At 43.3% G+C, this 27742-nt stretch overlaps 3 protein-coding genes across 7 annotated transcripts in view; 2 read left to right on the top strand and 1 right to left on the bottom strand.

The window, feature by feature from the left end:
• LOC106584595 (receptor-type tyrosine-protein phosphatase eta) overlaps nucleotides 1-3006 on the top strand; it is a 98710-nt gene extending 95704 nt beyond the window's left edge. For 2 of the 5 annotated variants that reach the window (XM_045706244.1, XM_045706246.1), the window contains 4 exons: nucleotides 1314-1430; nucleotides 1676-1836; nucleotides 1954-2089; nucleotides 2274-3006. In XM_045706244.1, coding sequence (XP_045562200.1) covers nucleotides 1314-1430; nucleotides 1676-1836; nucleotides 1954-2089; nucleotides 2274-2432 — 573 coding nt within the window. In that variant the 3' untranslated portion in view covers nucleotides 2433-3006. The remainder of the gene's footprint in view (nucleotides 1-1313; nucleotides 1431-1675; nucleotides 1837-1953; nucleotides 2090-2273) is intronic. The other 3 variants (XM_045706245.1, XM_045706247.1, XM_045706248.1) reach the window with 3 other exon arrangements.
• A 2791-nt stretch (nucleotides 3007-5797) lies between these two features.
• Nucleotides 5798-6866, top strand: LOC106584597 (gamma-crystallin M2). The gene is made up of 3 exons (XM_014170068.1): nucleotides 5798-5908; nucleotides 6113-6352; nucleotides 6523-6866. Exons 1-3 carry the CDS (start codon nucleotides 5876-5878, stop codon nucleotides 6796-6798), a joined length of 549 nt encoding a protein of 182 aa, XP_014025543.1. The 5' UTR covers nucleotides 5798-5875; the 3' UTR covers nucleotides 6799-6866.
• Nucleotides 6867-6990: 124 nt separating this feature from the next.
• LOC106584596 (cadherin EGF LAG seven-pass G-type receptor 1) overlaps nucleotides 6991-27742 on the bottom strand; it is a 90861-nt gene continuing 70109 nt past the window's right edge. Inside the window, 24 exon segments of the mRNA XM_014170067.2 lie at nucleotides 6991-8451; nucleotides 8563-8896; nucleotides 9275-9490; nucleotides 9636-9779; nucleotides 11155-11261; nucleotides 12992-13119; nucleotides 13399-13524; nucleotides 13650-13776; nucleotides 13886-13914; nucleotides 13916-13966; nucleotides 14067-14179; nucleotides 14306-14480; nucleotides 16065-16265; nucleotides 16366-16492; nucleotides 18039-18197; nucleotides 19003-19210; nucleotides 24073-24225; nucleotides 24394-24505; nucleotides 24507-24578; nucleotides 25708-25917; nucleotides 26033-26127; nucleotides 26326-26427; nucleotides 27278-27461; nucleotides 27568-27688. Of these exon segments, the coding sequence (XP_014025542.2) occupies nucleotides 8427-8451; nucleotides 8563-8896; nucleotides 9275-9490; nucleotides 9636-9779; nucleotides 11155-11261; nucleotides 12992-13119; nucleotides 13399-13524; nucleotides 13650-13776; nucleotides 13886-13914; nucleotides 13916-13966; nucleotides 14067-14179; nucleotides 14306-14480; nucleotides 16065-16265; nucleotides 16366-16492; nucleotides 18039-18197; nucleotides 19003-19210; nucleotides 24073-24225; nucleotides 24394-24505; nucleotides 24507-24578; nucleotides 25708-25917; nucleotides 26033-26127; nucleotides 26326-26427; nucleotides 27278-27461; nucleotides 27568-27688 (3319 nt within the window). The 3' untranslated portion in view covers nucleotides 6991-8426.

Genomic DNA, 27742 nt, shown 5'->3' with positions numbered 1-27742 from the left:
AGGCCGCTCAGCAAGGAAGAAGCCACTGCTCCAAAACCGCCATAAAAAAGCCAGACTACGGATTGCAACTGCAAATGGGGACAAAGATCGTACTTTTTGGAGAAATGTCCTCTGGTCTGATGAAACAAAAATAGAAATGTTTGGCCATAAATGACCATCGTTATGTTTGGAGGAAAACGGGGAGGCTTGCAAGCCGAAGAACACCCTCCCAACCGTGACGCACGGGGTTGGCAGCATCATGTTGTGGAGATGCTTTGCTGCAGGAAGGACTGGTGCACTTCACAAAATAAATGGCATCATGAGGAAAGAAAATTATTTGGCTATATTGAAGCAACATCTCAAGACATCAGTCGCTAAGTTAAAGCTATGTCGCAAATGGGTCTTCCAAATGGACAATGACCCCAAGCATACTTCCAAAGTTGTGGCAAAATGGCTTAAGGACAACAAAGTCAAGGTATTGGAGTGGCCATCACAAAGCCCTGACCTCAATCCTATAGAAAATTTGTGGGCAGAACTGAAAAAGCGTGTATGAGCAAGGAGGCCTACAAACCTGACTCAGTTACAGCAGCTAGGTCAGGAGGAATGGGCCAAAATGTACCCAACTTATTGTGGGAAGCTTGTGGAAGGCTCCCCGAAACGTTTGACCCAGGTTAAACAATTTAAAGGCAATGCTACCAAATACTAATTGAGTGTATGTAAACTTCTGACCCACTGGGAATGTGATGAAAGAAATAAAAGCTGAAATAAATCATTCTCTCTACTATTATTCTGACATTTCAGTGGTGATCCTAACTGACCTAAGGCAGGGAATTTTTACTAGGATTAAATGTCAGGAATTGTGAAAAACAGAGTTTAAATGTATTTGCCTAAGGAGTATGTAAACTTCCGACTTCAACTGTATATACAGAAACAGACAACCAAAATGATCATATTTACAGAAATAGAAAACCAAAATGATCATATTTACAGAAACAGAAAACCCAAAAGGCATACCAGCAGATAGCCAAGTGGTAGAGTGTTGGGCCAGTAACCGAAAGGTTGCTAGATTGAATCCCCGAGCTGACATGGTAAAAATCTGTTGTTCTGACTAAACCAGCCTTTCTCAAACCTCTCCTCTGGGACTCTAGTTTGTACACATTCCATGTATTTGAACTACTCTAGTTCACCTGATTCCACTTATCGACTTATGCACAAGCCCTTGAATCAGGTGTAGTATTGTGAATTGTCTGGAGTTCCCAGGGGAGAGGTTTGAGAAGAACTGCACTAAGCTACCCCAATTCATAACACTCACACACCCACCTCTCTCCTCTCAGGTGAAATGTGAGAAATACTGGCCATCTGAGACCAAGCACTTTCAGAATATCACCGTGACAACAACCTCTGAAATCCCCCTAGAAGACTGGACCATCAGGGATTTTGACGTAAAAAATGTAAGTTCCTGTGATAATGAGTGAAACAAATATTACTGATGTATCCCTCTTCAGCTACTTAGTGGGTAAAACATGGCTCTGGGAAAAACGATCCCTTCCCTATAAACAAAAGACGTAAAAATATGTCAATTTTTTTTTTTATCTTACTGCGACTCTGTGAATCGGATCCTGGAAGAGGGCATTACATGTTACACATATATTAATGGTAATCAGGGACGGTCTCTGTGTATATGATTGGCTGACAGGTGAGGACAGCAGAGACACGCTCGGTGCGTCACTTCCACTTCACAGCCTGGCCGGACCACGGCGTCCCCGAGACCACGGAGCTGCTCATCAACTTCAGACACCTGGTCCGAGAACACATGGACCAGTACTCACGCCACTCCCCCACTGTCGTCCACTGCAGGTAAACACACAGTTTCTCACAATTAACTTCAAGAAGTGTTATTGGCTTGAACAGTAAATTAACATTACTTCTTTCTCATCTCTCTCCCTCTTTCTCTTTCTGTCTCTCTCCCCTCAGTGCGGGTGTGGGTCGTACCGGTACCTTCATAGCCATCGACCGGCTGATCTTCCAGATAGAGAGGGACAGTATGGTGGATGTGTACGGCACCATCCACGACCTGCGCATGCACCGGCCCCTCATGGTTCAGACCGAGGTCACTGTTCTACTTTTCAGCATGTTTGGGGGTTAATTAAAGGCTTACTGTAAAATCCATCCCTGTTGTTAAAAGTGGAAGTTATGCTAATGGAGGCTTATGTGGTCTCTAGGTGAAATGTTTTGACATCTGAATGGTCAGTTTGCTTCATCATATTGAACTATATTGTGTTACTGTCTTACAGGACCAGTATTTGTTCCTAAACCAGTGTGCCATAGACATAATCCGATCCAGAACTGGAACCAACGTGGACTTAATCTACCAGAACACGGCTGCACTCAGCATCTACGAGAACGTAGAACCCAGGAAAGATACAGCTAAGAATGGCTACCATAACACATAGGCCTCACGTCCACTGCTCTGTCTCTCCCATCCTCCCGTCTGTCAGACAGGCCTGTAGAGAAGGGTTTAGAAAAGGGATTGTTCACTTGCACTGATCATGTTGCCTTACACTGTAGTCTTTTTTCAAATCAAACTGGTTTTCTAGTATTTATTTGGTCACGTTTTATGATAGTTGGAAAAATAACATGAAAGATAACGGTTTGTTGAGAGGAACGGATGCACAAATTCCATCCAAAGACCAATAATGGAATGTACATCAAATTATATTTTAGAGATGTAATTCTTATATTTCCATATTTGTATATTGCTGCTACTTCCGAATATCTGCTTACCGTAAATTCCGGACTATAAGCCGCAACTTTTTTCCCAGCATTGAACCTCGCGGCTTATACAATGACGCGGCTAATATATGGATTTTTCCCGCTTTAAATGTAAATAAAAAATAAAAAAAACACATTCTGTGACGTGCTCAGTTTTTTTGGCGGCATGAAGCTTTCATTAGACCAATGAAATTGCCGAACGGCTTAAGGTCAAACAACTTTTTTGTTTACTGTTTAGATTAAATCGAGCGCTCTCAAACTTCCCATCATTCTGATTACGGTAGTCATTTTGTCACCCTCATCATGGCAAAGACACGGAGAAATGCATATGATGCAGCTTTCAAGTTGAAGGCGATTGATCTGGCTGTTGGAAAAGGAAATAGAGCTGCTGCACGGGAGCTTGGTCTTAATGAGTCGATGATAAGACGTTGGAAACAGCAGCGTGAGGAATTGACTCAGTGCAAAAAGACAACTATAGCTTACTGCAAATTATTATTTTTTTGTCACAAGCCGTGTTTCGTTAAAGCCTATTTATTTTTGTTACAAGCCGTGTTTCGTTAAAGCCTGTGTAAAGTTCATTTGTTTCAATGTACCGGTAGGCACCTGCGGCTTATAGACATGTGCGGCTTATTTATGTTCACAATAAAAATAAAAATGTAATTCAGTGGGTGCGGCTTATATTCAGGTGCGCTCAATAGTCCGGAAATTACGGTACTCTCTTTTTATGATTGTAATGCCAATGTTTTAAGAAATTATGTGTGGTTAAACTGAATGTGCCATACCTTTGTAATTGAAATCAAAGGTTTATATATTAATATAATAATGTAATGCAGATGTAGATTATTGTTAAATGAGACCAATGTTATGTTGAAATGTATCTCCCGCTTTAGGTATAGGATCAGCACCCAAAATAACTGTCCTAAAACATGTAATACGAAACAACCTCCCCTCTCTTCTGTGCCCTCTCAAGTCTCCAATAAGTGGTGTAATACATTTGTATTTGTATTTTTATGGATCCCCATTAGCTGCTGCCAAGGCAGAAACTACTCTTCCTGGGGCCCGGCAAAATTATGGCAGTTATACAATTTTTAAAACATTACAATACATTCCTTTTTACGTGACAGGATAAGCACAATGCACTGTTTTAGAGGAAACGAGAACTTTCCTGACAATAGGCCTATGAATATATTATTTAATATTAGATCTTCAAAGTCAAATGTTAACCTTTCACTCCAGATAATGTTGATATCTAAACAAGTTTAAAATGAGGATTTTCGTGAGAACTGTTGTGCTTCCTATACCCTGTTCTGCATAATGCACCGGATGCATTTAGGTTTTTACACTGTACTTTTTAAATTCTCCTATTGATGTTTTATTATGGTTGGTGTAAATATTCTTATGATCATGAGAAATGATTGCGAAACTGCTGTGAGAGCCTGTGGTCCTCCTCCGCTGTTAAAACCCACTTTGTGCAATAGCAAATTCCCATTCACACGTCAGTCTGTCAACTCAGCTCCTCTCTCAGTAACTCGGAGGTTACGCATTATGAACTGTCTCCCTACTGTTTGTTGTTTCCCTAATGTATGTTCTATAGAAAGTAGTTCATGTAATGCTGTGCATACTGCCTATCTGTGATGCTTCTATCATAGGATCAGGAAAACGTTTTTCCCATGAGGCGATTTCCCCTTTTTCTAACTATGTGGTTATATATAGTGTATGCATGGGACCAGTCCAAAACCAACCTCTACTCCCTAAAGAACAGGATTGGTTAAATCAATGACGGTATTGGTTCTGCCTAGCCATCTACACAAGTGACCATAAAGGCCTAAGGACTATGGATATAAGGGGTGTTTCTGGACATAGGTCATAGATTTACAGACCAGCTGTGATTGATTAAATGTAAAGCCACTATGCTGATATTGTTTTACTGTCTTTGTATCACAATGCACATTGCTTAAGTTCTTCAAAGCACTTATTTCTATTGATAATATTACTCAGTGGAGCTCATAAGCAAAGCAGACTCCGCCAATAGTCTTCCTCAAGAGTTTTAGGAAGTTTTAGGATTTTTTTTACGATGCTGTGTGAGATACTATGTGATGCTTGCTGGTACAATGCAAATGAGGAAAAGGTGAAGATTTTTGTATCCTTCCATCGGTCAACACTGTGATTAAAAATGTTACCCTTTTCTCTCTACAAGTGTCTAATGTGAGCTCTCTGTTTTACTATTTGGCCACCATGTCCATAGTGTTGATTGAGACAACGACCCAAGACTTTGTTAAATTAGGCTACACTAACTGGGATAAAATACTTCATTTTAGATTCATTGAAACAAGCACCAATTTGTACCACTGGTAACCTGATAGTTAGTTACCAATTGTGCTCAATTGCATTTGTGGCACAAAATCACAAATCCCATTCAAGACATGGGACCGATACTAGAATTTTTCACCCATGTTCAAAGCATTAGTGACTTTGTTGAGCTTCACAAGTTTAGACACTTTCAGATGCTTTGGACATGATGTGTGAAAAATTCTAATATCGGTCCCATTAATTGAATGGGATTTGTGCCAGACATGCCAAAACGTTAGCATGTGGAAACAGTACCAAGGAAACTAAACCGAAGCATGGATTCCTGTCGGACCTTGTCTATATACTGCTTACAGGTTAAGGAAACCGATGCGTAATTTTTTTATTTGACTGAACTATCCCTTTAACCAGTGATGTAGTGGTGAAAAAATAGGTGGCAGAACGCTGATCGCTGTTCAGGATTAGAGAAGTAACAGTCCCTATGCTTTCAATGCATTTTTCTACAAAATTTGGGTAAACGCTCGTGCAAAATAAAAAAAAAGTGCATTAACGGTGTTTACCCTGCACTACATCACTGTTGTTAACCCTTTCACAAAGGCTCATTGTTACTTTGTTCTGAGAGAAACAGCATTTTTAAAGTCTTTTGAGAGACCCGTGTCCCTGGACATGTGGACAGACCTCGGTGCTCTATGGCCCTCTATTCCATGTTGCTGAGTCAGGGGTTAGTACAATGGGGTTCACAGGTATAAAAAGAAAGGTTTTAAACCAGTAGGATAACAGTTCCCCAGCAAGAGCAGCAGCAGCACAGAGAGACAAAATGACCTCCACCGGCATGAACATGAACGGCAGAGTAAGTATTATATTTAGTGTATTTATTAATATAAATGTTCCTAGCTTGTTAGACTGAGTGCACTTTAGTACTCTAGTGTCAGAGCACAAGGCAACCTTAATCCCAGAAACCTGATAGTCAGTGGGATTGGGCAAGGCCTAACATGTAGCAATGTGTTTTTATATGTTTAAATGGGGAATATTAATGATTCTTGCTTATTTTCAGATCACCTTCTACGAGGACAGGAACTTCCAGGGTCGTTCCTATGAGTGCAGCAGCGACTGCCCTGACATGTCCTCCTACCTAAGCCGCTGCCAGTCCTGCAGGGTTGAGAGTGGCTGCTTCATGGTGTACGACCGCCCCAACTACATGGGAAACCAGTGGTTCATGAAGAGGGGAGAGTATTCTGACTACCAGCGCATGATGGGAATGACCGACATCAGGTCCTGCCGCATGATCCCCATGGTAAGCACAAAAACGTTCAGTTTGTCACCTCTTCTAGCTTTTTTGATCTATGTCCATTACTCAATTTGTCTACAACCAATGATACTCCATAACATTTTTTGGGGGGATGGTTCCAGAGCTTTTGAGCTGTGCAGATTTCTCCCTAAAACATGTTGTTCATCATGTTACAGCACAGAGGATCTTTCAGGATGAGGATCTACGAGAGGGAGAACTTTGGAGGTCAGATGCACGAGATGATGGACGACTGTGACAGCATCATGGATCGTTACCGCATGAACAACTGCATGTCCTGCAACGTTATGGACGGCCACTGGCTCATGTATGAGCAGCCCCAGTACAGAGGCAGGATGATGTACATGAGGCCTGGAGAGTACAGAAACTTCAGTCAGATGGGCTCTATGGGTAGGCTCATGAGCATGAGGCGTATCAACGAGTCCTGTTACTAGATATTGCTTTTTACTGATGTAAATAAGAGAAGCCATTGAATAAAATGTCTGTTTGAAAAAAGCCTAAATGCTTGCACATTTCTTGTTTACCCTTTATCCAAACCTCTTGACAGGCCATTCTGAAAACATACAAATATGTCATATACCTATCAATTCTTAATGACACAAGAAACACAAAAAAAAAAAAAAAAGTAAGGAAGAAAATCAAAATGTGGTTTATTTTAGTGTTCCTAAAGTCTGATTGACAGTGTCTTTTCACAAAAAATAAATATGTGTATGTTACAATAACGATTCCAGTGTCTGACACAATATCAGCTTTAAAGAGATATGGCTCATCTATAAACATGAAATAGGAGGACTGAGGGATGACAGTATTATAACTAGGTCATGTACACTGGTGTTTACAGCTCAACAGGGGAATGAGGATGGGGAGGTCAGTACTAAAACTAGTAATAGTGGTTACCTTGGTTACCTTGGGTTTAGACACCATGCTCTGTGGAGGCAGACTGAAATAATACTGCAACATACTATTCTAAAGAGTTAAAAATCAGAGTACAGACATGTTACTGGCTGAACACTTGGTGATAGGATCTCCAGAGATGATGTGTAGGACTAATATAAGGATCTACACAAACTCAGAAGCACAATGTGAAAAGGGTTACAATGAGACAACATGGTAATAATCAAAAGGCACATACCGTTGTTTTCTACTAACATTCAAGAGTAGCAATTGATTTCTATATTACTCTGCCATTTACTGGAACTTGTAATGCAAGTATTAAGATTTCAGTGCGTTTTCCTCATTCAACCATCAGGACACAATTGGAATGGACAAGACCTTCACTGTAATACGGAGATGAACATGTCTCCTCCCTATGTTAGAATTACTATTTTAAGATGGCTTTTGTATTACTAGAATTACTATGTGAGTGTTTGAATACTTCAAAATCATATTATCAGTAGAGTATTTTCAGACTGAGAGTACTTTACATGCTGCGGATGGCAGCATTTTTGTTTTCTTAAAATGTGCCAAATTTGTAAACAGCTGTAAAAAACCTTGTTGACTGTCATATCTACACATGCTCTCCCAATAATATGACATTACAATACACTACTTACAATGTACAGATTAGTTATTCCTCTCCTATAAACAAGTCCAAAAAGTAAAAATACAAAATATCTACAAAGTAATTACACGGACCAAATACATTGATTTGTTTTTTGGACGTTTCTGTCTCTGTGGGCAAACAGCTGGGCACTTGGTGAATGTCTTACTGATTCATGAGGTCAATATCACATCATGACACATCTGGTCCTAGAAAAGTCCTCAATCCCAACCTGCTGTCAGTTGCCTCCCGCAATGAACAACTACAGACAGCGCCACTTGGTAGCCGTGCCGTGAAGTGCATTGTTTTGTTTTTCCAACTAGCTGCTGCATGCTGGGAGATGTAGTTCTCAGGCTCTCTCCATTCTTCCCCTTTTCTCTCAGGCAGGCAGCTGTCTGGGCTAACACTGGTCTCCATAGGAGCTTAGGGGTCCCATAGTGACCTTTGAACTGCACGCATGGTATCGGCGCTGTAGCCCCTCTTGCCTTGAGAGCTGGTTGTCTATCTGGAATTCTCTCCAGGTCAGATTGAGATTTCGTTGCTACCGCTGTTGAGAGGCAGAGACAGAGAGAGTTGCTAAAGTCAAAAGTGACTGACGTATTATCCAACATATCTGTTAGAAATGCAACATGGCCACCAATATCTCGTAAACACTCACTCGGAGTCTGAGTCTTGGGCGTCTTGAACCCCGTTGACCCCATTGGCTAATGGCGACATCATCGTCCTCATCGTTGTCATGACAACCCCATTGTGCAGGTCCCATGGAGACAACGGAAGGTGCGGAGGCACGGGCGGGCGAGGCGGGGATTTGATGAGGACCCCGTTGCCTCCGATTACATGGCGTAGATGGGAGGAGACGGGAGACGGGGGGACTGGGGTAGTCCTGGTGGAGATGTGGTGGGGGTTGTAGTCACTCAGTTTCTCCCGCAGGCGATTCTTCATGTTCTTGTCAGTCAGGGGAGGAGGGGAGGTGATCTTGTTTTTCAGAATGCCTGGTTGCAAACGCAGAGGGTGAATGCACAAACCCCAGTCAGTCATACAAGAAAACACACACACACACAAACAGACACATGCAACTTATTTGGATAGGAATAACATTTTAGGTACTAGATTAGAATTTTGACATGTTGATTCAATCAGATATTTCATTTGAGATATTCCTGAGAGAGGTAGTGAACTACAGAGGTAAACATTTGCTACAAAAATGTGCTTTTAAATATAAATTTTAAGGTTAGTAGTGTGGTTAAGATTGGGTTAGGTTTCAAATAGAATTTAAGAATACAATTTGTAGAAATGGGCAGGGTTTATGACTTTGCGGCTATGGAAGCTAGTGACGACTCTCTCTTTTTCTCTCTCTGTCGCTCGCTCACCCCTTCTCTTCTCAGTCTGGTTGCAGTCAGGTGAGCTGGGAGGGGCACTATCATTCTGGGAGAGGGACTCCCTGTTGACCTTGTTGTCCTGGTGGAGCTCCACGTTGACCTTGGTCTCCACACGCAGCAACTCCACCCCGCAGGGCTCCTCGCTCTCACTGGCTGTCGGCGGCTCCACTGGCCAGTAGGGCTTCACGTGATTGGCCACAGTATCCACTTCAGATACAGTAGAAAAATAAACACTTTTAAATATATGAGGTGTGCGTGTGCGTGTGTGTGTGTGTGTGTGTGTGTGTGTGTGTGTGCGCGTGTATGTGCAAATGCAAAATGTGTGTGTGTGTTTGAACATGAGTCCCGTTACCTTTGGGTGTGTTGTGCTCGGACAGTCTCTCGTTGTTCCACCTATGCTTGCGGCTTCCTCTGTGATCATCACTGTCTGAGGAGTGGGACGAGGCATAGGAGCTGCTGTGCTCATCCACCGAGAGCTCACTGTCTGAGTCTGAATCTGTTACCATGGAAACACAGGAGCTATAACTTACTCTCTGACCTCTGAACTATAGAGTGGTGAGGAGGAGGTGCTCCGCGGACCCGTAGTGTTCGGAAATAGTTTAGCCATTCATTGTATTCATTAGGACTCTGATTAGTTGCTATTTTTGCGTTTTCTCGTGTCAATTAACTTGGGACATTCCTAGATTACTCATTATATTAATAAAGTCTGATTTAATCAACCAATATGATAGTCAGTTTACAAACGGTTAAGGGTACAAGACTGTTTGCATATCTGGCTGTGTTGGCAAAATCCCTACATATCCCATCGAACCAAGTGGGGAGAGGCTGCCCGTTGTCACAGTTCCAAGACCAGTCAGAAACGTCCTGCTAACCCTACGCTAGTGACGTTGGTGAATCTCAAAACTGAACTTGGATCTGCGTAGCAATGATATAATTCACCACCATTGTCTTACAACAGATAGCTCGAACCAGTCATGACTATTCAACAAGACAATAGTTTTCAAGTTTCTTTCCAGCAAATTTCTTAGTTACATGACAGTATAGCTAGCAAATGAGTTTTGAAGTTGAGGGTACAGTATTTATGAAGTTTAGCAATGAGGACTAAAACTAGCATAGTTCAGCTAGCCAGCAAGTTTAGTCAGGGAAAACGAGCTCGGACCAGGTATACAGCGCCTTCAGAAAGTATTCACACCCCTTGACTTTTTTAACATATTTTGACTCAGGGTTGTGAATATTTATGTAAATGAAATATTTATGTCTTTAATTAAAAAATAAATACATCTAAAAATATGTTTTCACTTTCCTTATGGGGTATTGTGTACACAGTATATGGGTGCGATGATTTAATTTATTTAACCCATTTTGAATTCAGGCTGTAACACAACAAAATGTGGAATAAGTCAAGGGGTGTGAATACTTTCTGAAGGCACCGTACGCTATGCATGCTAGGCTAATTCAGGAGACAAATTATATTTTTATGCCCTGATATCAAGAGCTGGTCGCGAAAAGTTTTATTAAACAATTCAGAGACTGAAACAAATACATCAGACGACTAATATTTAAGAGCGAATCGATATACAATCCCGAAATCAGCTGAAACGGTCAATAGTAAAACAAAGCTTAAAACGGTGTATGAGTGAACCCTGAATCCCGAAAATGAATGGTGAATTCACTTCCGGACACGGTAGAATCCTTCTCCTCACCACTCTATAGGCCTGAGCAGCCAATGGCACGTAAATTATTGAGACATTCGGATGCATTAATATTCCCTGTTACATGCATTTCGCTACACCCGCAATAACATCTGCTAAACACATGTATGTAACCAATCAAATTTGATGACACTCAATGTAACTATATAGGACTTGTACCATCTCTCTTGGAGCGCTTGCAGAGGAAGATGGAGGAGTCTCCCTCCCCATGGGAACTCTTTTTGGCTGAGCCGGAGGATGTCGTGCGCTTCTGCCCTGAGTCGTTCCTGTTGGAAGAAGGAGACATGATGAGTACAGAAATAATAACTTGAGTATGAAATGTGGTCACGATATTCCATTAACTTTCCTAAAATTCCCAGGTTTTCCAGAAATTCTGGTTGGAAGATTCCCTGAATCAGGAAGGAATAAGCATGAAATCCAGAATCTTGAAAATCATGAAAAATCTGGGAATTTTGGGAAGGTTACTGGAGTTTTGCAAACCTAAGTAGAACCTAGCCATTAAAAATATTGCCTAGTCAGACCATTACTCTGTTCCAGCTGGCTGATGGGGTGTTATTAGGTAGGTACTTTTTGACATAGAAAATGTAATTTTCAACAAACCTTAACTTGTCGATACTTCCTCAATTCTCGACTTGGAAGAAATCTAATGTCTTCTAAAGCTTCACGTCTAGCTGCAGGGGGTTTGTTTGAATTTAGAAAATGTTCCATTATTAAATTAAATGTAAAAATTCTCCACTAAAGTGGAACGGACAGGGTTTTATCAACATGACATCTTATAAAAATGTGTTCCCATACACCCCCAGAAAGAATATGACACTTCTTTTTTTTTTTCTTTCTTTTTTTTTACATTTTACAATATGGAAAATACACCTGAATGGATTTCTGCAAATATTTAAATACCAAGGGTGTCCTCTTACATTTGGGAACTTTACAGTCCTATTGATCAGACAACCATGAACAGGTAGGTTATTCTCCCTCCCTACGATAAACATATAATGTTAGCCAGAGAGGGATGAGCTAAAATCTAATGAGGCAAGAGTAGATAAACTCTCTGAATTTTTTTCCGTTTGTAGTTGGCCATAAAATTTTCACTGATAAACAATGGGGAATAGTAGCCTGCTCACCTTCTGCAGCTTGCCAGCAAATGCATGCTTGTCCCAACCCACGTTGTGACAACTGAATGGAAAATGCCTGCCCGCCCATTTGATCGATGCCAAATACATTTGATTGACAACTAAGCGATATGCATGCCTTAGTTAAATTCGTAAGTTTATATCCAAAATATTGAGTAATTGAAACTGAAAAAGTGCATCCCGAATGGGTGGAGGCAGCAAAATATATACTTGGACAGCTGTGATTTACAACCTGAGAGCAATATTTTTGGGACTACCAACAAATGTAATTTATTCGGCCAACAATGCCATACTCTACATCATGGAATTTCTTTGTCAAATAGAGCCTATTTTTTAAACCTCTTATAAAGTAGATTTTTTAGTATATACTGGACATTTGATATTTTTGACTGATATTATGATTATCTGTTTGTTTGATATCTGCAAAGTAGTTAAGGCGCTGTATGTTCCACTTTAAGTAGTCCAACAATGTGTCCGCCACCATCTTGTCTATCTCAAATTTTCTCTCATTGATTGAGACAGGTGGGTCCACCCCAAAGTAACGCATGTCATGATGACAATCACCTGTCTTGATCAATGAGAGAAGATTTGAAATAGACAAGATGGCGGCATACACATTGTTGGATTACTTCATGGAGAATTTTCTAAATTCAAACCAAGTCCCTGCAACTAGACATGGACGTTTAGAAGACGTTGGTTGTCTTCCATGTTGGGAATTGAGGAAGTATCGCCAAGTTAAGGTTGATAGAAAATGATCTGTGCTACGCCAAACAGCACCTATCCTGTAATGGCTAATAGAGCATCACATTAGCCCGGCACAATCTGTTAGCTAAGTAGAACCCAGTTCCCACCCAGTAAGTCACCTGGCCTGGCTTCTGCTGAAGCTGCGGACTGATCTAACTGTGCTGTCCAGGGAGGCAGTGGACTCTCCGATGGCCGTGCGGTACAGACTGTCCTCCTCTGTGTACGAATGCTTAGCGTTCAGTGAACGCTGGGGACACAAAGAAGTAATAAACTAAATTGTAGTCATTCAGCAGACACTCTTATCCAGAGTGACTTACAAGAGCAATTAGGGTTAAGTGGCTTCCTCAAGGGCACATTGACAGATCTTTCAACTAGTCGGATCGGGGATTCGAACAAGTGACATTTCGGTTACTGGCCCAGGGCTCTTAACCGCTAGGCTGCCTGCCGCCCGATACAACTCATAACTAATTTCTCAACATAAATCTACAGGTATAATACACTTAACTATGGACTGATGTGTACTCACTGTGAGGAGAGTGGAGTGGGTGGCAGTAGGCTCCTCCACTATGGATTTCCTCCCTGTGAGGATGTTCATTAGGTTGGTCCTCACCTCCTTGTTGAAAACACAGTGGAAGAAGAATATGCACACACCCTGAGAGAGAGAGAGAGAGAGAGAGAGAGAGAGAGAGAGAGAGATGGATAATTGCACATCAGATAAATATACCCACAGTAAGGCTTTTTGAAGCACTGTTTTTGACAAGTCAAAAAGCCAAGTACCTGAAGGCAGCTGAAGATGGCAAAGAGGTAGTGTAGAGAGAGGATGTCACTGTTGACCGCCATGAGGCCCAGGAGCCAGGTCACACTGAGGAGCAACAGGAGGAGGAAGGCTACATGTAGGGAACAGCTAGAGAGGAAATGTTTGTTATTGTTTTGAATGGAATCCAGCCAACATGGTATGCTACATGCTAACTATTTTCTAACTCTACATGGTTATCCTGTCTCGAAGTACTCACATTGCTCCAGTCTTCTCAAATGTCCACTGTCCTTTTTCCGCATGAGGCCTTGGCGGCCATGAAGAATAAAGCAATGTTGACCTATGGGAGATACATGAGATGGAGATGAATAATATAATCCACTGGCCAGAACCAATCCAGTATAGTCCAACAAATAAACAGCGTCTACATACACACTCACCAGTACTACTATAGCGATGGGCCCAGCGATACTCCAGATGAGTGTGTCGTGGACAGAAAGCCAACAGAAGTCTGGGTTCCCATAGCCCTCAGGGTCCAACCCTACCGCCAGGCCTACAAGAGAAGAAAATTACACACAGTGAGCATGTGCTTCCAGATTATGTTGTTTCAATGCATCAGTGTCCCTCTCTGTCTTTGCATGCATGTGTGTGTGTGTGTGTGTGTGTGTCTCTCACTCACCGGTGATAATGGCAGGAATGCCCCAGCCAATGGCGTAGTAAAACCTCATGCAGCCATGGTTGATGTTCCTGACTTCAGTCAGCATGCGGTAGATGTGAAGGCCCACCACCAACATCCAGGCAAACGTACACATGTAGAAGTAGTGTAGCAGGATGGCTACCACTGTACACATGAACTGAGGGACAGAGAGGTAGGGAAAGATGATTAAAGCCACTGTTTTGAAAGCCAACTGTGCTAATTGTTAATTAAGCTGTCTGTGAACTAAGTCTGGTTCAGTAACTGCTAATCTATAACAACAGAACACAATGCAATGGCTGAGGCCAAATCCACACATTGCCAAACAGACACAGAACTATTATTATCAAAGATAAAGCCACTTAGCACTGCTGTTTGGAGTGTTGGGCCAGTAATTGGAAGGTTGCTGGTTTGAATCCCCGAGCCAACTAACTGAGAAATCTGTTGATGTGCCCTTGAGCAAGGCACTTAACCCTAATTGCTCCTGTAAGTCACCCTGGATAAGAGTGTCTGCTAAATGACTAAAATGTACTCAAGGGGGACTAGCCTTCCTCATGTCAGCATTGGCCTGGACAGGGCAGGCTGTAGCCAATACGCATAGGCTATCACCTACGCACTTTGACATGTAGGCTAATTATTTATTTACATACACTTATGTATTTCTTAACAGAATAGCTACTGTTTTTGGTTTTCAAATCAATTTAAATGGCTATTTTGGTTAATGGCCTTGGTGCCCTAGAAAATGGCCTTGGTGCACTGGCAGATATGGCACAGAATGGCCTTTCCCCGGCGAGAAGGGTAGGGGGGGTAGACTGCAGGTACACCATATGTACAAAAGTATGTGGACATCCCTTCAAAAAAACATCTGTCCTCGGTTGCAACACTCACTACCAATTTTCAGCACAATAAATGTTTGTCGGGAGCTTCATAAAATGGGTTTCCATGGCTGAGCAGCCGCACACAAGCCTAAGATCACCACAATGCCAAGCGTCCGCTGGAGTGGTGTAAAGCTCGCTGCTATTGGACTCTGGAGCAGTGGAAACACATTCTCTGGAATGATGAATCACGCTTCACCATCTGGCAGTCCGACAGATGAATCTGGGTTTGGTGGATGCCAGAAGAACATTACCTGCCCCATTGCATAGTGCCAACTGTACAGTTTGTTGGAGGAGGAATAATGGTCTGGGGCTGATTTTCATGTTCGTGCTAGGCCCCTTAGTTCCAGTGAAGGGAAATCTTAACATTATAGCATGCAATGACATTTAAGGCGATTCTGTTCTTCCAACCTTGTGGCAACAGTTTGGGGAAGGCCCTTTCCTGTTTCATCATGACAATGCCCCTGTGCACAAACGAGGTCCATACAGAAATGGTTTGTCAAGATCGGTGTAGAAGAACTTGACTGGCCTGCACAGAGCCCTGACCTCAACCCCATCGAACACATTTGGGATGAATTGGAACGCTGACTGCGTGCAGGCCTAATCGCCCAACATCAGTGCCCAACTGCACTAATGCTCTTGTGGCGGAATGGAAGCAAGTCCCCATAGCAATGTTCCAACATCTAGTGGAAAGCCTTCCCAGAGAATTGGGGTACCAACTCCATATTAATGCCCATGATTTTGGAATGAGATGTTCGACGAGCATACTTTTGGTCATGTAGTGTATATTGACAAGTCAACAGTATATAATAATGCAATAAGACAAAATAAAGTGTATTTCGGGTGTGCCTCAGGGTTGTGTGCCTCACCGCATTTTCAGTCTGATTGATTCCGAAGAGTAAGACGAGCTGGGAGAGGAAGATTGACACCACCAGGTTCTTGTGTATGCTGTGGAGGTTAGAGCGGAGCTTCCGGTGAATGGCCAGCAGGAGGAAGGTGATGAGGAGGGCCACCAGCGAGGCTGACACCGTGGTGTAGGTGATGATCTTCAGGGGCAAGACCTCTCCATGCTGAGGAGGTAAACACGGCCAGGGGTAAGATCAAATAATAGAAGTTAACATAAGCTGAGTCACCATAACTGAATGTTTGGTAGGGGGCTCGGGGTGGTACCTCTCTCTTGGAGATGTCCATGAGCACAGCAGAGCTGGACATGTGACTGCACTGGCAGCTGATGTGGGTGCTGTTCCTGAACACCAGCTCACACCCCTTGGCAGACCAGCCTCCCGTTCCTTGAAATCTGGACCCAAAATAGATATTGTTTTATATGATTTACAGTACCAGTCAAAAGTTTGGACACATCTACTCATTCAAGGGTTTTTCTTTATTTTTACTATTTTCTACATTGTAGAATAATAGTGTAGACATCAAATTATGAAATAACACATATGAAATCATGTAGTAACCAAAAAATTGTTAAACAAATCAAAATATATGTTATATTTGAGATTCTTCAAAGCAGCCACCCTTTACCTTGATGACAGCTTTGCACACTCTTGGCATTCTCTCAACCAGCTTCATGAGGTAGTCACCAGGAATGCATTTCAATTAACAGGTGTGCCTTGTTAAAAGTTCATTTGTGGAATGTCTTTCCTTTTTATGCGTTTGAGCCAATAAGTTGTGTTGTGACAAGGTAGGGGTGGTATACAGAAGATAGCCCTATTTAGTAAAAGACCGAGTCCATATTATGGCAAGAACAGCTCAAACAAGCAAAGAGAAATGACAGTCCATCACTACTTTAAGACATGAAGGTCAGTCAATACGGAAAATTTCAAGAACTTTTAAAGTTCCTTCAAGTGCAGTCGCAAAAACCATCAAGTGCTTTGATGAAACTTGCTCTCATGAGGACCGCCACAGGAAAGGACGACCCAGAGTTACCTCTGCTGCAGAGGCCAAGTTCATTCGAGTTACCAGTCTCAGAAATTGCTGGCCAAATAAATGCTTCACAGAGTTCAAGTAACAGACACATCTCAACATCAACTGTTCAGAGAAGACTTTATGAATCAGGCCTTCATGGTCGAATTGCTGCAAAGAAACTACTACAAAAGGACACCAATAATAAGAAGAGACTTGCTTGGACCAAGAAACATGAGCAATGGACATTAGACCGGTGGAAATCTACGATTTTTGGTTCTAACCGCTGTGTCTTTGTAGACGCAGAGTAGGTGAACGGATGATCTCCGCATGTGTGGTTCCCACTGTAAAGCATGGAGGAGGAGGTGTGATGGTGCTTTGCTGGTGACACTGTCAGTGATTTATTTAGAATTCAAGGCATACTTAACCAGCATGGTTACCACAGCATTCTGCAGCGATACGCCATCCCATCTGGTCCACAATCAACCGACCTCAACCCAATTGAGATGGTTATGGAAGAGTTGGACTGCAGAATGAAGGAAAAGCAGCCAACAAGTGCTCAGCATATGTGGGAACTCCTTCAAGACTGTTGGAAAAGCATTCCAGGTGATGCTGGTTGAGAGAATACCAAGATTGTGCAAAGCTGTCATCAAGGCGAAGGGTAGCTACTTTGAAGAATCTAAAATATAAATATATTTTGGTTTAACACTTTTTTTGGTTACTACATGATTCCATATGTGTTATTTCATAGTTTTGTTATATTCACTATTATTCTACAATGTAGAAAATAGTACAAATAAAGAAAAACCCTTGAATGTGTAGGTGTGTCCAAACTTTTGACAGATACTGTATGTTCTTGAACATAATCAAGCTAAACTCCATTCTAAATTTACGATCTGATTAAGAGTATTGATAGGTATGCTTTTCCTTACGGGATGGAATGATTCCAGTAGACACAGACAGGTTTGGTCCTCTCCTCTGTCTCCAGTAGTGTGTATTCGAGTGTGATGGGCTGTGCCAGAAGAGGCACCCCCTCGCTGTAGACCACAGTGCTCACAATAGGTGTGTTGATGATGGGCCGCTTGGGGAGTCTAAACACACACACACACACATTTATGTTTACATTGACTTTAGTCATACAAGAGATGTTCATGTCGAGAGTGACTTTCCACAAGGACCTATAGCAGGGAAAATGGTGCCCCCCCCCCCCCCCCAAAAAAAAATGTGGTTGTGTACCAGCAGTTCTTCTCTTGGTATGTTAGTCACTGACAGTCACTCAATTAGCCCATGTCAGGTCATTTTTTGTTGTTGATTGATACAGTAGTCTAGCCAGCTATCTAAACTTGTAGTAATCATGGTCAAATTACCAATCGGAGGGCCCCATTGATTTTGTTAGCCACTCTCACTAAGTTATCATATTAAAAACTGCAAAGTTTTCTCTCTGCCCCATTGCAAAATTTGTAGAATTGCATGAAATTTGTTATAAAAAAAATTATAAATCTTCTGTCCGCCCCATGGCAAAATGTATAGAATTGCATGAAATTTGTTATAAAAAAATTGCTAAATCTTCTGTCCGCCCCATGGCAAAATGTGTAGAATTGCAGTAAACTTGCTTTAAAACTGCACACTTTTCTCTACGCCCATGGCAACATTTTAAGAATTGCAGGAAATTAAATAATACTTTTTTCTCTCCGCTGTCAAGAGGGCCGCTAAAATGTTTTGTTTCGCTAGGTGTGGATGTGGGTACACAGACCCGTGAGCCACTGCGGCCCTTCAAAGTTGCATATCCCTGGCCTATAGCCACATCCCTGGCCTATAGTGAGGTAGCATAAAAACATATATCACAAGGAAAACTAGGCAAAAACCAAACCCAGCATTCCCAGTGGTAAACAATACCTCAGGCTCCTGCGATCAACGTCGTAGTTCTCAGGCAGTAGCTGTCCCAGGGTCCTATAGATGATCACCACGGCAACAGGGAGAGGGCCTGGGACCTCAGCGTGACGACGCATTTTCTTGGCAGACGCCTGGTGACCCACGGTGGTGGATTCAGCCTGGACAGGGGGCACGTTTATGGCTGTTGCGTCTGTGGCTGCTGCTATCGAGACTGCTATAACGATTGAAACCGATACTATGACAATGAATGAATGAATGAATCTCACATAAAAAACTAGCAGACTGGTTGAAAAACTTGACCAACTGTTTATACAATACAACAGCTCAGACTTAAAGGGGCAATCTGCAGTTAAAACAATAACAAAGTGGCCACCGCACAATTGTTTTAGCGAACAGTTGAAAGATGAGAATGGAGAGACTGCTATATCTTATCTTCAAACATAGACAGGGCAGATGAGAATGGGGAGACTGCTGCATCTTATCTACGAACATAGACAGGGCCCTAACTCCCCTAGCTCCACAATGAAATAGGGTGCAGGCCAGGCAGCAGGCTGTTAGCCAGCCTGCCAGCTTAGTGGAGTCTGCCACTAGCACAGTCAGTGTAGTCAGCTCAGCTATCCCCATTGAGACCGTGTCTGTGCCTCGACCTAGGTTGGGCAAAACTAAACATGGCGGTGTTCGCCTTAGCAATCTCACTGGAATAAAGACCTCCTCCATTCCTGCCATTATTGAAAGAGATCGTGATACCTCACATCTCAAAATAGGGCTACTTAATGTTAGATCCCTCACTTCAAAGGCAGTTATAGTCAATGAACTAATCACTGATCATAATCTTGATGTGATTGGCCTGACTGAAACATGGCTTAAGTCTGATGAATTTACTGTGTTAAATGAGGCCTCACTTCCTGGTTACAGTAGTGACCATATCCCCCGCGCCTCCCGCAAAGGCGGAGGTGTTGCTAACATTTACGATAGCAAATTTCAATTTACAAAAAAAAAGCTTCTAGTCATGAAATCTATGCAGCCTACTCAATCACTTTTTATAGCTACTGTTTACAGGCCTCCTGGGCCATATACAGCGTTCCTCACTGCGTTCTCTGAATTCCTATCGGACCTTGTAGTCATAGCAGATAATATTCTAATTTTTGATTACTTTAATATTCACATGGAAAAGTCCACAGACCCACTCCCAAAGGCTTTCGGAGACATCATCGACTCAGTGGGTTTTGTCCAACATGTCTCCGAACCTACTCACTGCCACAGTCATACTCTGGACCTAGTTTTGTCCCATGGAATAAATGTTGTGGATCTTAATGTTTTTGCTCATAATCCTGGACTATCGGACCAACATTTTATTACGTTTGCAATCGCAACAAATAATCTGCTCAGACCCCAACCAAGGAGCATCAAAAGTCGTGCTATAAATTCTCAGACAACCCAAAGATTCCTTGATGCTCTTCCAGACTCCCTCTGCCTACCCAAGGACGTCAGAGGACAAAAATCAGTTAACCACCTAACTGAGGAACTCAATTTAGCCTTGCACAATACCCTAGATGCAGTTGCACCCCTAAAAACTAAAAACATTGTCATAAGAAACTAGCTCCCTGGTATACAGAAAATACCCGAGCTCTGAAGCAAGCTTCCAGAAAATTGGACTGGAAATTGCGCCCCACCAAACTGGAAGTCTTCTGACTAGCTTGGAAAGACAGTACCGTGCAGTATCGAAGAGCCCTCACTGCTGCTCGATCATCCTATTTTTACAACTTAATTAAGGAAAATAAGAACAATCCGAAATTTCTTTTTGATACTGTCGCAAAGCTAACTAAAAAGCAGCATTCCCCAAGAGAGCATGACTTTCACTTCAGCAGTGATAAATTCATGAACTTCTTTGAGGAAAAGATCATGATCATTAGAAAGCAAATTACGGACTCCTCTTTAAATCTGCGTATTCCTCCAAAGCTCAGTTGTCCTGAGTCTGCACAACTCTACCAGGACCTAGGATCAAGGGAGACACTCAAGTGTTTTAGTACTATATCTCTTGACACAATGATGAAAAAAATCATGGCCTCTAAACCTTCAAGCTGCATACTGGACCCTATTCCAACTAAACTACTGAAAGAGCTGCTTCCTGCGCTTGGCCTTCCTATGTTGAACATAATAAACGGCTCTCTATCCACCGGAGGTGTACCAAACTCAGTAAAAGTGGCAGTAATAAAGCCTCTCTTGAAAAAGCCAAACCTTGACCCAGAAAATATAAAAAACTATCGGCCTATATCGAATCTTCCATTCCTCTGAAAATGTTTTGAAAAAGCTGTTGCGCAGCAACTCACTGCCTTCCTGAAGACAAACAATGTATACGAAATGCTTCAGTCTAGTTTTAGACCCCATCATAGCACTGAGACTCCACTTGTGACTCCACTCAGTTTTAGGACCACTATTGTTTTCCCTATATATTTTACCTCTTGGGGATGTCATTCGAAAACATAATGTTAACTTTCACTGCTATGCGGATGACACACAGCTGTACATTTCAAGGAAACTGTAAAGGAGTGCGTAACTGGCTGCAGGGAAGTCAGGCGCAGGAGAGCAGAAATGCGGAGCAAACGGAGCCCTTTATTGAGGCGAACAAAACACGGCACTCAGAAAACTAACCATGCACGGGTTACAATAACCCGGCGCAAACCAGCCTGGAGTACACATACATTTACACATAACAATTCCACACACAGACATGGGGGGAAACAGAGGGTTATATGCAAGATGAGTAATGAGGGAATGCAAACCAGCTCTGCGGGAAACAAGACAAAACAAATGGAAATGAAAGGTGGATCGGCGATGGCTAGAAGACTGGTGACGTCGACCGCCGTACGCCGCCCGAACAAGGAGAGGGACCGACCTCGGCGGAAGTCGTGACAGAAACATGGTGAAGCCCCAAAATTGCCCTCGCTAGAAGCCTGTGTTTCAGACATAAGGAAGTGGATGGCTGCAAACTTTCTACTTTTAAACTCGGACAAAACAGTGATGCTTGTTCTAGGTCCCAAGAAACAAAGAGATCTTCTGTTGAATCTGACAATTAATCTTGATGGTTGTACAGTCGTCTCAAATAAAACTGTGAAGGACCTTGGCGTTAATCTGGACCCTGATCTCTCGTTTGACGAACATATCAAGACTGTTTCAAGGACAGCTTTTTTCCATCTACGTAACATTGCAAAAATCAGAAACTTTCTGTCCAAAAATGATGCAGAAAAATGTATCCATGCTTTTGTTACTTCTAGGTTAGACTACTGCAATGCTCTACTTTCCGGCTACCCAGATAAAGCACTAAATAAACTTCAGTTAGTGCTAAATACGGCTGCTAGAATCCTGACTAGAACCAAAAAATGTGATCATATTACTCCAGTGCTAGCCTCCCTACACTGGCTTCCTGTTAAGGCAAGGGCTGATTTCAAGGTTTTACTGCTAACCTACAAAGCATTACATGGGCTTGCTCCTACCTATCTTTCCGATTTGGTCCTGCCGTACATGCCTACACGTACGCTACGGTCACAAGACGCAGGCCTCCTAATTGTCCCTAGAATTTCTAAGCAAACAGCTGGAGGCAGGGCTTTCTCCTATAGAGCTCCATATTTATGGAATGGTCTGCCTACCCATGTGAGAGACGCAGACTCGGCCTCAACCTTTAAGCCTTTACTGAAGACTCATCTCTTCAGTAGGTCATATGATTGAGTGTAGCCTGGCCCAGGAGTGTGAAGGTGAACGGAAAGGCACTGGAGCAACGAACCGCCCTTGCTGTCTCTGCCTGGCCGGTTCCCCTCTCTCCACTGGGATTCTCTGCCTCTAACCCTATTACAGGGGCTGAGTCACTGGCTTACTGGTGCTCTTCCATGCCGTCCCTAGGAGGGGTGCGTCACTTGAGTGGGTTGAGTCACTGACGTGGTCTTCCTGTCTGGGTTGGCCCCCCCCCCCGGTTTGTGCTGTGGCAGACATCTTTGTGGGCTATACTCGGCCTTGTCTTAGGATGGTTTGTTGGTGGTTGAAGATATCCCTCTAGTGGTGTGGGGGCTGTGCTTTGGCAAAGTGGGTGGGGTTATATCCTGCCTGTTTGGCCCTGTCCGGGGGTATCATCGGATGGGGCCACAGTGTCTCCTGACCCCTCCTGTCTCAGCCTACAGTATTTATGCTGCAGTAGTTTATGTGTCGGGGGGCTAGGATCCGTTTGTTATATCTGCAGTATTTCTCCTGTCTTATCAGGTGTCCTGTGTGAATTTAAGTATGCTCTCTCTAATTCTCTCTTTCGCTCTTTCTCTCTTTCTTTCTCTCTCTCTTGGAGGACCTGAGCCCTAGGACCATGCCTCAGGACTACCTGGCATGATGACTCCTTGCTGTCCCCAGTCCACCTGGCCGTGCTGCTGCTCCAGTTTCAACTGTTCTGCCTGCGGCTATGGAACCCTGACCTGTTCACCGGACGTGCTACCTGTCCCAGACCTGCTGTTTTCAACTCTCTAGAGACAGCAGGAGAGGTAGAGATACTCTCAATGATCAGCTATGAAAAGCCAACTGACATTTACTCCTGAGGTGCTGACCTGTTCCACCCTCGACAACTACTGTTATTATTATTATTTGACCATGCTGGTCATCTATGAACATTTGAACATCTTGGCCATGTTCTGTTATAATCTCCACCCGGCACAGCCAGAAGAGGACTGGCCACCCCTCATAGTCTGGTTCCTCTCTAGGTTTCTCCCTTGGTTTTGGCCTTTCTAGGGAGTTTTTCCTAGCTACCGTGCTTCTACACCTGCATTGCTTGCTGTTTGGGGTTTTAGGCTGGGTTTCTGTACAGCACTTTGATATATCAGCTGATGTAAGAAGGGTTATATAAATACATTTGATTTGATTTTGATTTGATCGTTAAGTTATAATCTTCAATAATGAATGAGTATATATCATTCATTTAAAAGTAAAAAAAGTATGTCACAGTCACAGATTGCCTCTTTAATTAACTGACTATTTACGTTGTGAAAGTGACGTAATGAACCACAAAATGTCTATGCTGTACTACTACTTTAATCCCACCTTTAACCTCCTCTGGCTGCTCTTGCTGTGTTGGGAATTCTGGGAAGCGGACAGAAGATTCCATTTCTTTGGAATAGGCCTCCTGGATCTCTTGGAAATGTGGGATGTTTGTCCGTTCTGGCCTGGACGGGTCCAAGTAATCCAAAGAAACAACTGTGAGCACAGAGAGAGAGAATGTGTGATAATTATGCTTGTATCACACGAGGTATTGGTGGTAGGTTGTTTGAAATGCACAATGTAACCTTACTGTGCATTAATGAGTAATGAAAATGATGTTACAGCAACAAAATAATTGTGTCATTGCACTGCAGATGGACTCACTCATGTTTTCCGTGACAACAGTAAAGGGTTTCAGGTAGGTCTTCCTCATGTTTTGGGCTAGGGCTTGGGCGTACTCTTCAAAGCTGTGCAGTAGTAGAGCTGTGCCACCTTCGGGAACGCTGGATCTGCTCCCAGTGTCCTCTGTTAGCAGGGTCCAGGATGGCACTGCCCGCTCGGACCATGTTCTAGAACATTAACAGGGCATGTCATACACCTACATCACATCGATACTATGCACTACTCTGTATTGGCCTGTGTGGCCAGTATACATCAGAGACAAACAGAATACATAATCAGTATCATATATCCTCAATGAAGCATGTGAAAACAATGCCAAAAGAACAGAGATAAATGAAGAAAACAAGAGAAGGAAAGGAGAGCTGTCCTATAAAGGATGGGGGGGGGGGGGGAACTGCTACTCCCATTGGCTCAATCACCCAACACACTCTTTTCTAATTGGTTCTTGATCCCTTAAACCCTTCCAGATGCACCTTCTGGTATCGAGCTGGGTCTGGTGCAAAGAATGCACACTGTTAGCCATCAGCGCCCATTATGGTCATAGCCTTAATAAAGCTCATAGAGAACATGCTAATCATTACGCTGTATTACTTACACATAATAGGCTCTAGATCACATTTTCTATAGGGGGAGAAATCTCCAACTGGGAAAACAGGTTCTTAGAAAACCGGTACCACCAAGTATAAGCAGGATTTGTGAGAAACTATTAGCGACTTAAAGCTTGTAGGATCCTTAAGCAGTTGAGCTTAACAATGTGGGTCATTCATTCAACTTTGAGCGAGTCTCTGAAAACTGTGAGAGAACATTTAGGGTAAACATATGATAGAGAACTATTTGAGGGTATATTTCTACACTCTTAGAAAAAAAGGTGTTATCTAGAACCTAAAAGGGTTCTTCGGCTGTCCCCAAATGAGAACCCTTTGAATAACTATTTTTGGTTCCAGGTAGAACCCTTTTGGTTCCAGGTAGAACCTTTTTGAGTTTCATGTAGAACCCTTTCCATAGAGGGTTCTACATGAAACCCAAAAGAGTTCTACCTGGAACCAAAAAGGCTTATCCTATGGGGACAGCCAAAGAACTCTCTTGGAACCCTTTTTTCTAAGAGTGTATGAGTTCGTGACGTCATTGTAAGTAGAAGTGCTGCTAAGGCCAATGAACAAGCTAACTCCACAACTATCCTGTCTATCTTATCATTTCAAGCTCAACACATTATTTGAGAGCTGATGAAGACCACTACAAGGCACCGAATGGCACTAAACATTCAACACTAGTTGAAGCATGTTTCCAGAGGCCCACCTCATGGAAGTGAATGTCTCTTGTGGTGGCCATGTCGAAGCCCAGCTGTTGGCTCTCGTACTGCAGCAGGCGGGTCAGGAGGCTGTAGGCCGTCTTCACGTCGTTGCCCTGGAGGTCTTCCGTGCGGTTGGTGGCGCTCCACAGCATGCTGGCCATGCCCTTTGACCTCTCACCGTCCATCCTGGAGCTGTTAAGGTGCAACTCCTCGTCCTGAAGGCCAGAGGTCAGGGAGACGTCAGAGGTCAGACAGGTGTCTCAATGATAAAGGAGGGTTTTACTATCAATGGGACTTCCTGGTTTGAATAAAGGTTAAATCAAGACATACCTCTTTTTTCAGCTGAGAGAAGGTGATAGAGGTGCAGTTGAAGAGATTGGGAGGCAGCCAGCCGTTCTCATCGCTGCAGTGGCGGATGGCCGTGCCTAGTGGGGAGGAGAAAGACATGGGGAGATAAGGGTAAGGAAGAGCAGGACTGATTGTGACGATTCTCTGTTGACCTCTATTGCCTTTTAGCTGACACAGGATAACAACAGTATGAACAGTATAGTCTGGCCAAATTTTTATCAAATATATGCATTTCCAATCCATTTTCCCATTCTGAAAAGGGTTGCTGTGCTTACCAGTGGATCCCTTGGGACACTTCATGGCAGCAGGTTGTTCAAACTGGGTCATTGGCCACCAGATCCCTGCATCAAAGGCCTTGGGACAGCCCTCATATACAACTGGTGAAGAGATTAGAACAACCAAGCACAGGGAGCCAATGAGTTAAGGTCAGGGTCAGGGAGCCAATGAGTTAGGGTCAGGGAGCCAATGATTTAGTAAGGGTTAGGGTCAGGGAGCCAATGATTTAGTAAGGGTTGGGGTTAGGGTCAGGATCAGGGTCAGGGAGCTAATGAGTTAGGGTCAGGATCAGGGTCAGGGAGCCAATGAGTTAGTAAGGGTTGGGGTCAGGGAGCTAATGAGTTAGGGTCAAGATCAGGGAGCCAATGAGTTAGTAAGGGTTAGGGTCAGGGAGTTAATGAGTTAGAGTCAGGATCAGGGAGCCAATGAGTTAGTAAGGTTTAGGGTCAGGGAGCTAATGAGTTAGGGTCAGGATCAGGAAGCCAATGAGTTAGTAAGGGTTAGGGTCAGGGAGCTAATGAGTTAGAGTCAGGATCAGGGAGCCAATGAGTTAGTAAGGTTTAGGGTCAGGGAGCTAATGAGTTAGGGTCAGGATCAGGGTCAGGGAGCCAATGAATTAGTAAGGGTTGGGGTTAGGGTCAGGATCAGGATCAGGGAGCTAATGAGTTAGGGTCAGGATCAGGGAGCCAATGAGTTAGTAAGGTTTAGGGTCAGGGAGCTAATGAGTTAGGGTCAGGGAGCCAATGAGTTAGTAAGAGTTAGGGTCAGGGAGCTAATGAGTTAGGGTCAGGATCAGGGTCAGGGAGCCAATGAGTTAGTAAGGGTTGGGGTCAGGGAGCTAATGAGTTAGGATCAGGGTCAGGGAGCGAATGAGTTAGTAAGGGTTACGGTTAGGGTCAGGGAGCGAATGAGATGGTAAGACGCGTTAGTAAGAGTTAGTAAGATCCTTACCCATGCACCCGCTGGAGGTGACCTCGGCAAAGGGGTTGTCACAGCGGTTACACTGGCGCCCGATCACGCCGGTCCTGCACTGACACTGGCCCGTGTGGGGGTGGCAAGAGCGCGACATGGCGCCAAGCTGGAAACACTCACAGGAGTAGCAAGTGTCCCCTCCCTCGGGCCGGTAGTAGTTATCCTGAAGGCAGGAGAGAGCGTGAACTGAGCAAGCAATACAGGAGGGAATGGGGACAGCTAGAACACATGCCCAGATGAGACTACGTGTGGTTAATACTTTTCCGTACCTTACAGCTGCACTCCCCAGTGGTCTTGTTGCAGTCTCGATTGAAACCTTTGCTGACATCACAGTTACATGGGCCACAGATAGGGTTCCCCCACCATCCGCGAGCACAGGGCAGGTTGGCTCTGGACAACAACAGAACTATGTGTTATTCCACTTAGAAACCTATTTATCATAGC

Source organism: Salmo salar, chromosome ssa23 (genome assembly GCF_905237065.1).
Source record: "Salmo salar chromosome ssa23, Ssal_v3.1, whole genome shotgun sequence".
NCBI lineage: Eukaryota > Metazoa > Chordata > Actinopteri > Salmoniformes > Salmonidae > Salmo > Salmo salar.
This window is presented reverse-complemented; position numbering and strand designations above follow the sequence as displayed.

Excerpts from the sequence above, each read along its gene's own strand:
- LOC106584597 (XM_014170068.1), top strand. The coding sequence starts at position 5,876 with ATGACCTCCACCGGCATGAACATGAACGGCAGA. Across the intron at positions 5,909-6,112 it reads GCATGAACATGAACGGCAGA|ATCACCTTCTACGAGGACAG; the intron begins GTAAGTATTATA and ends GCTTATTTTCAG. Across the intron at positions 6,353-6,522 it reads CCTGCCGCATGATCCCCATG|CACAGAGGATCTTTCAGGAT; the intron begins GTAAGCACAAAA and ends ATCATGTTACAG.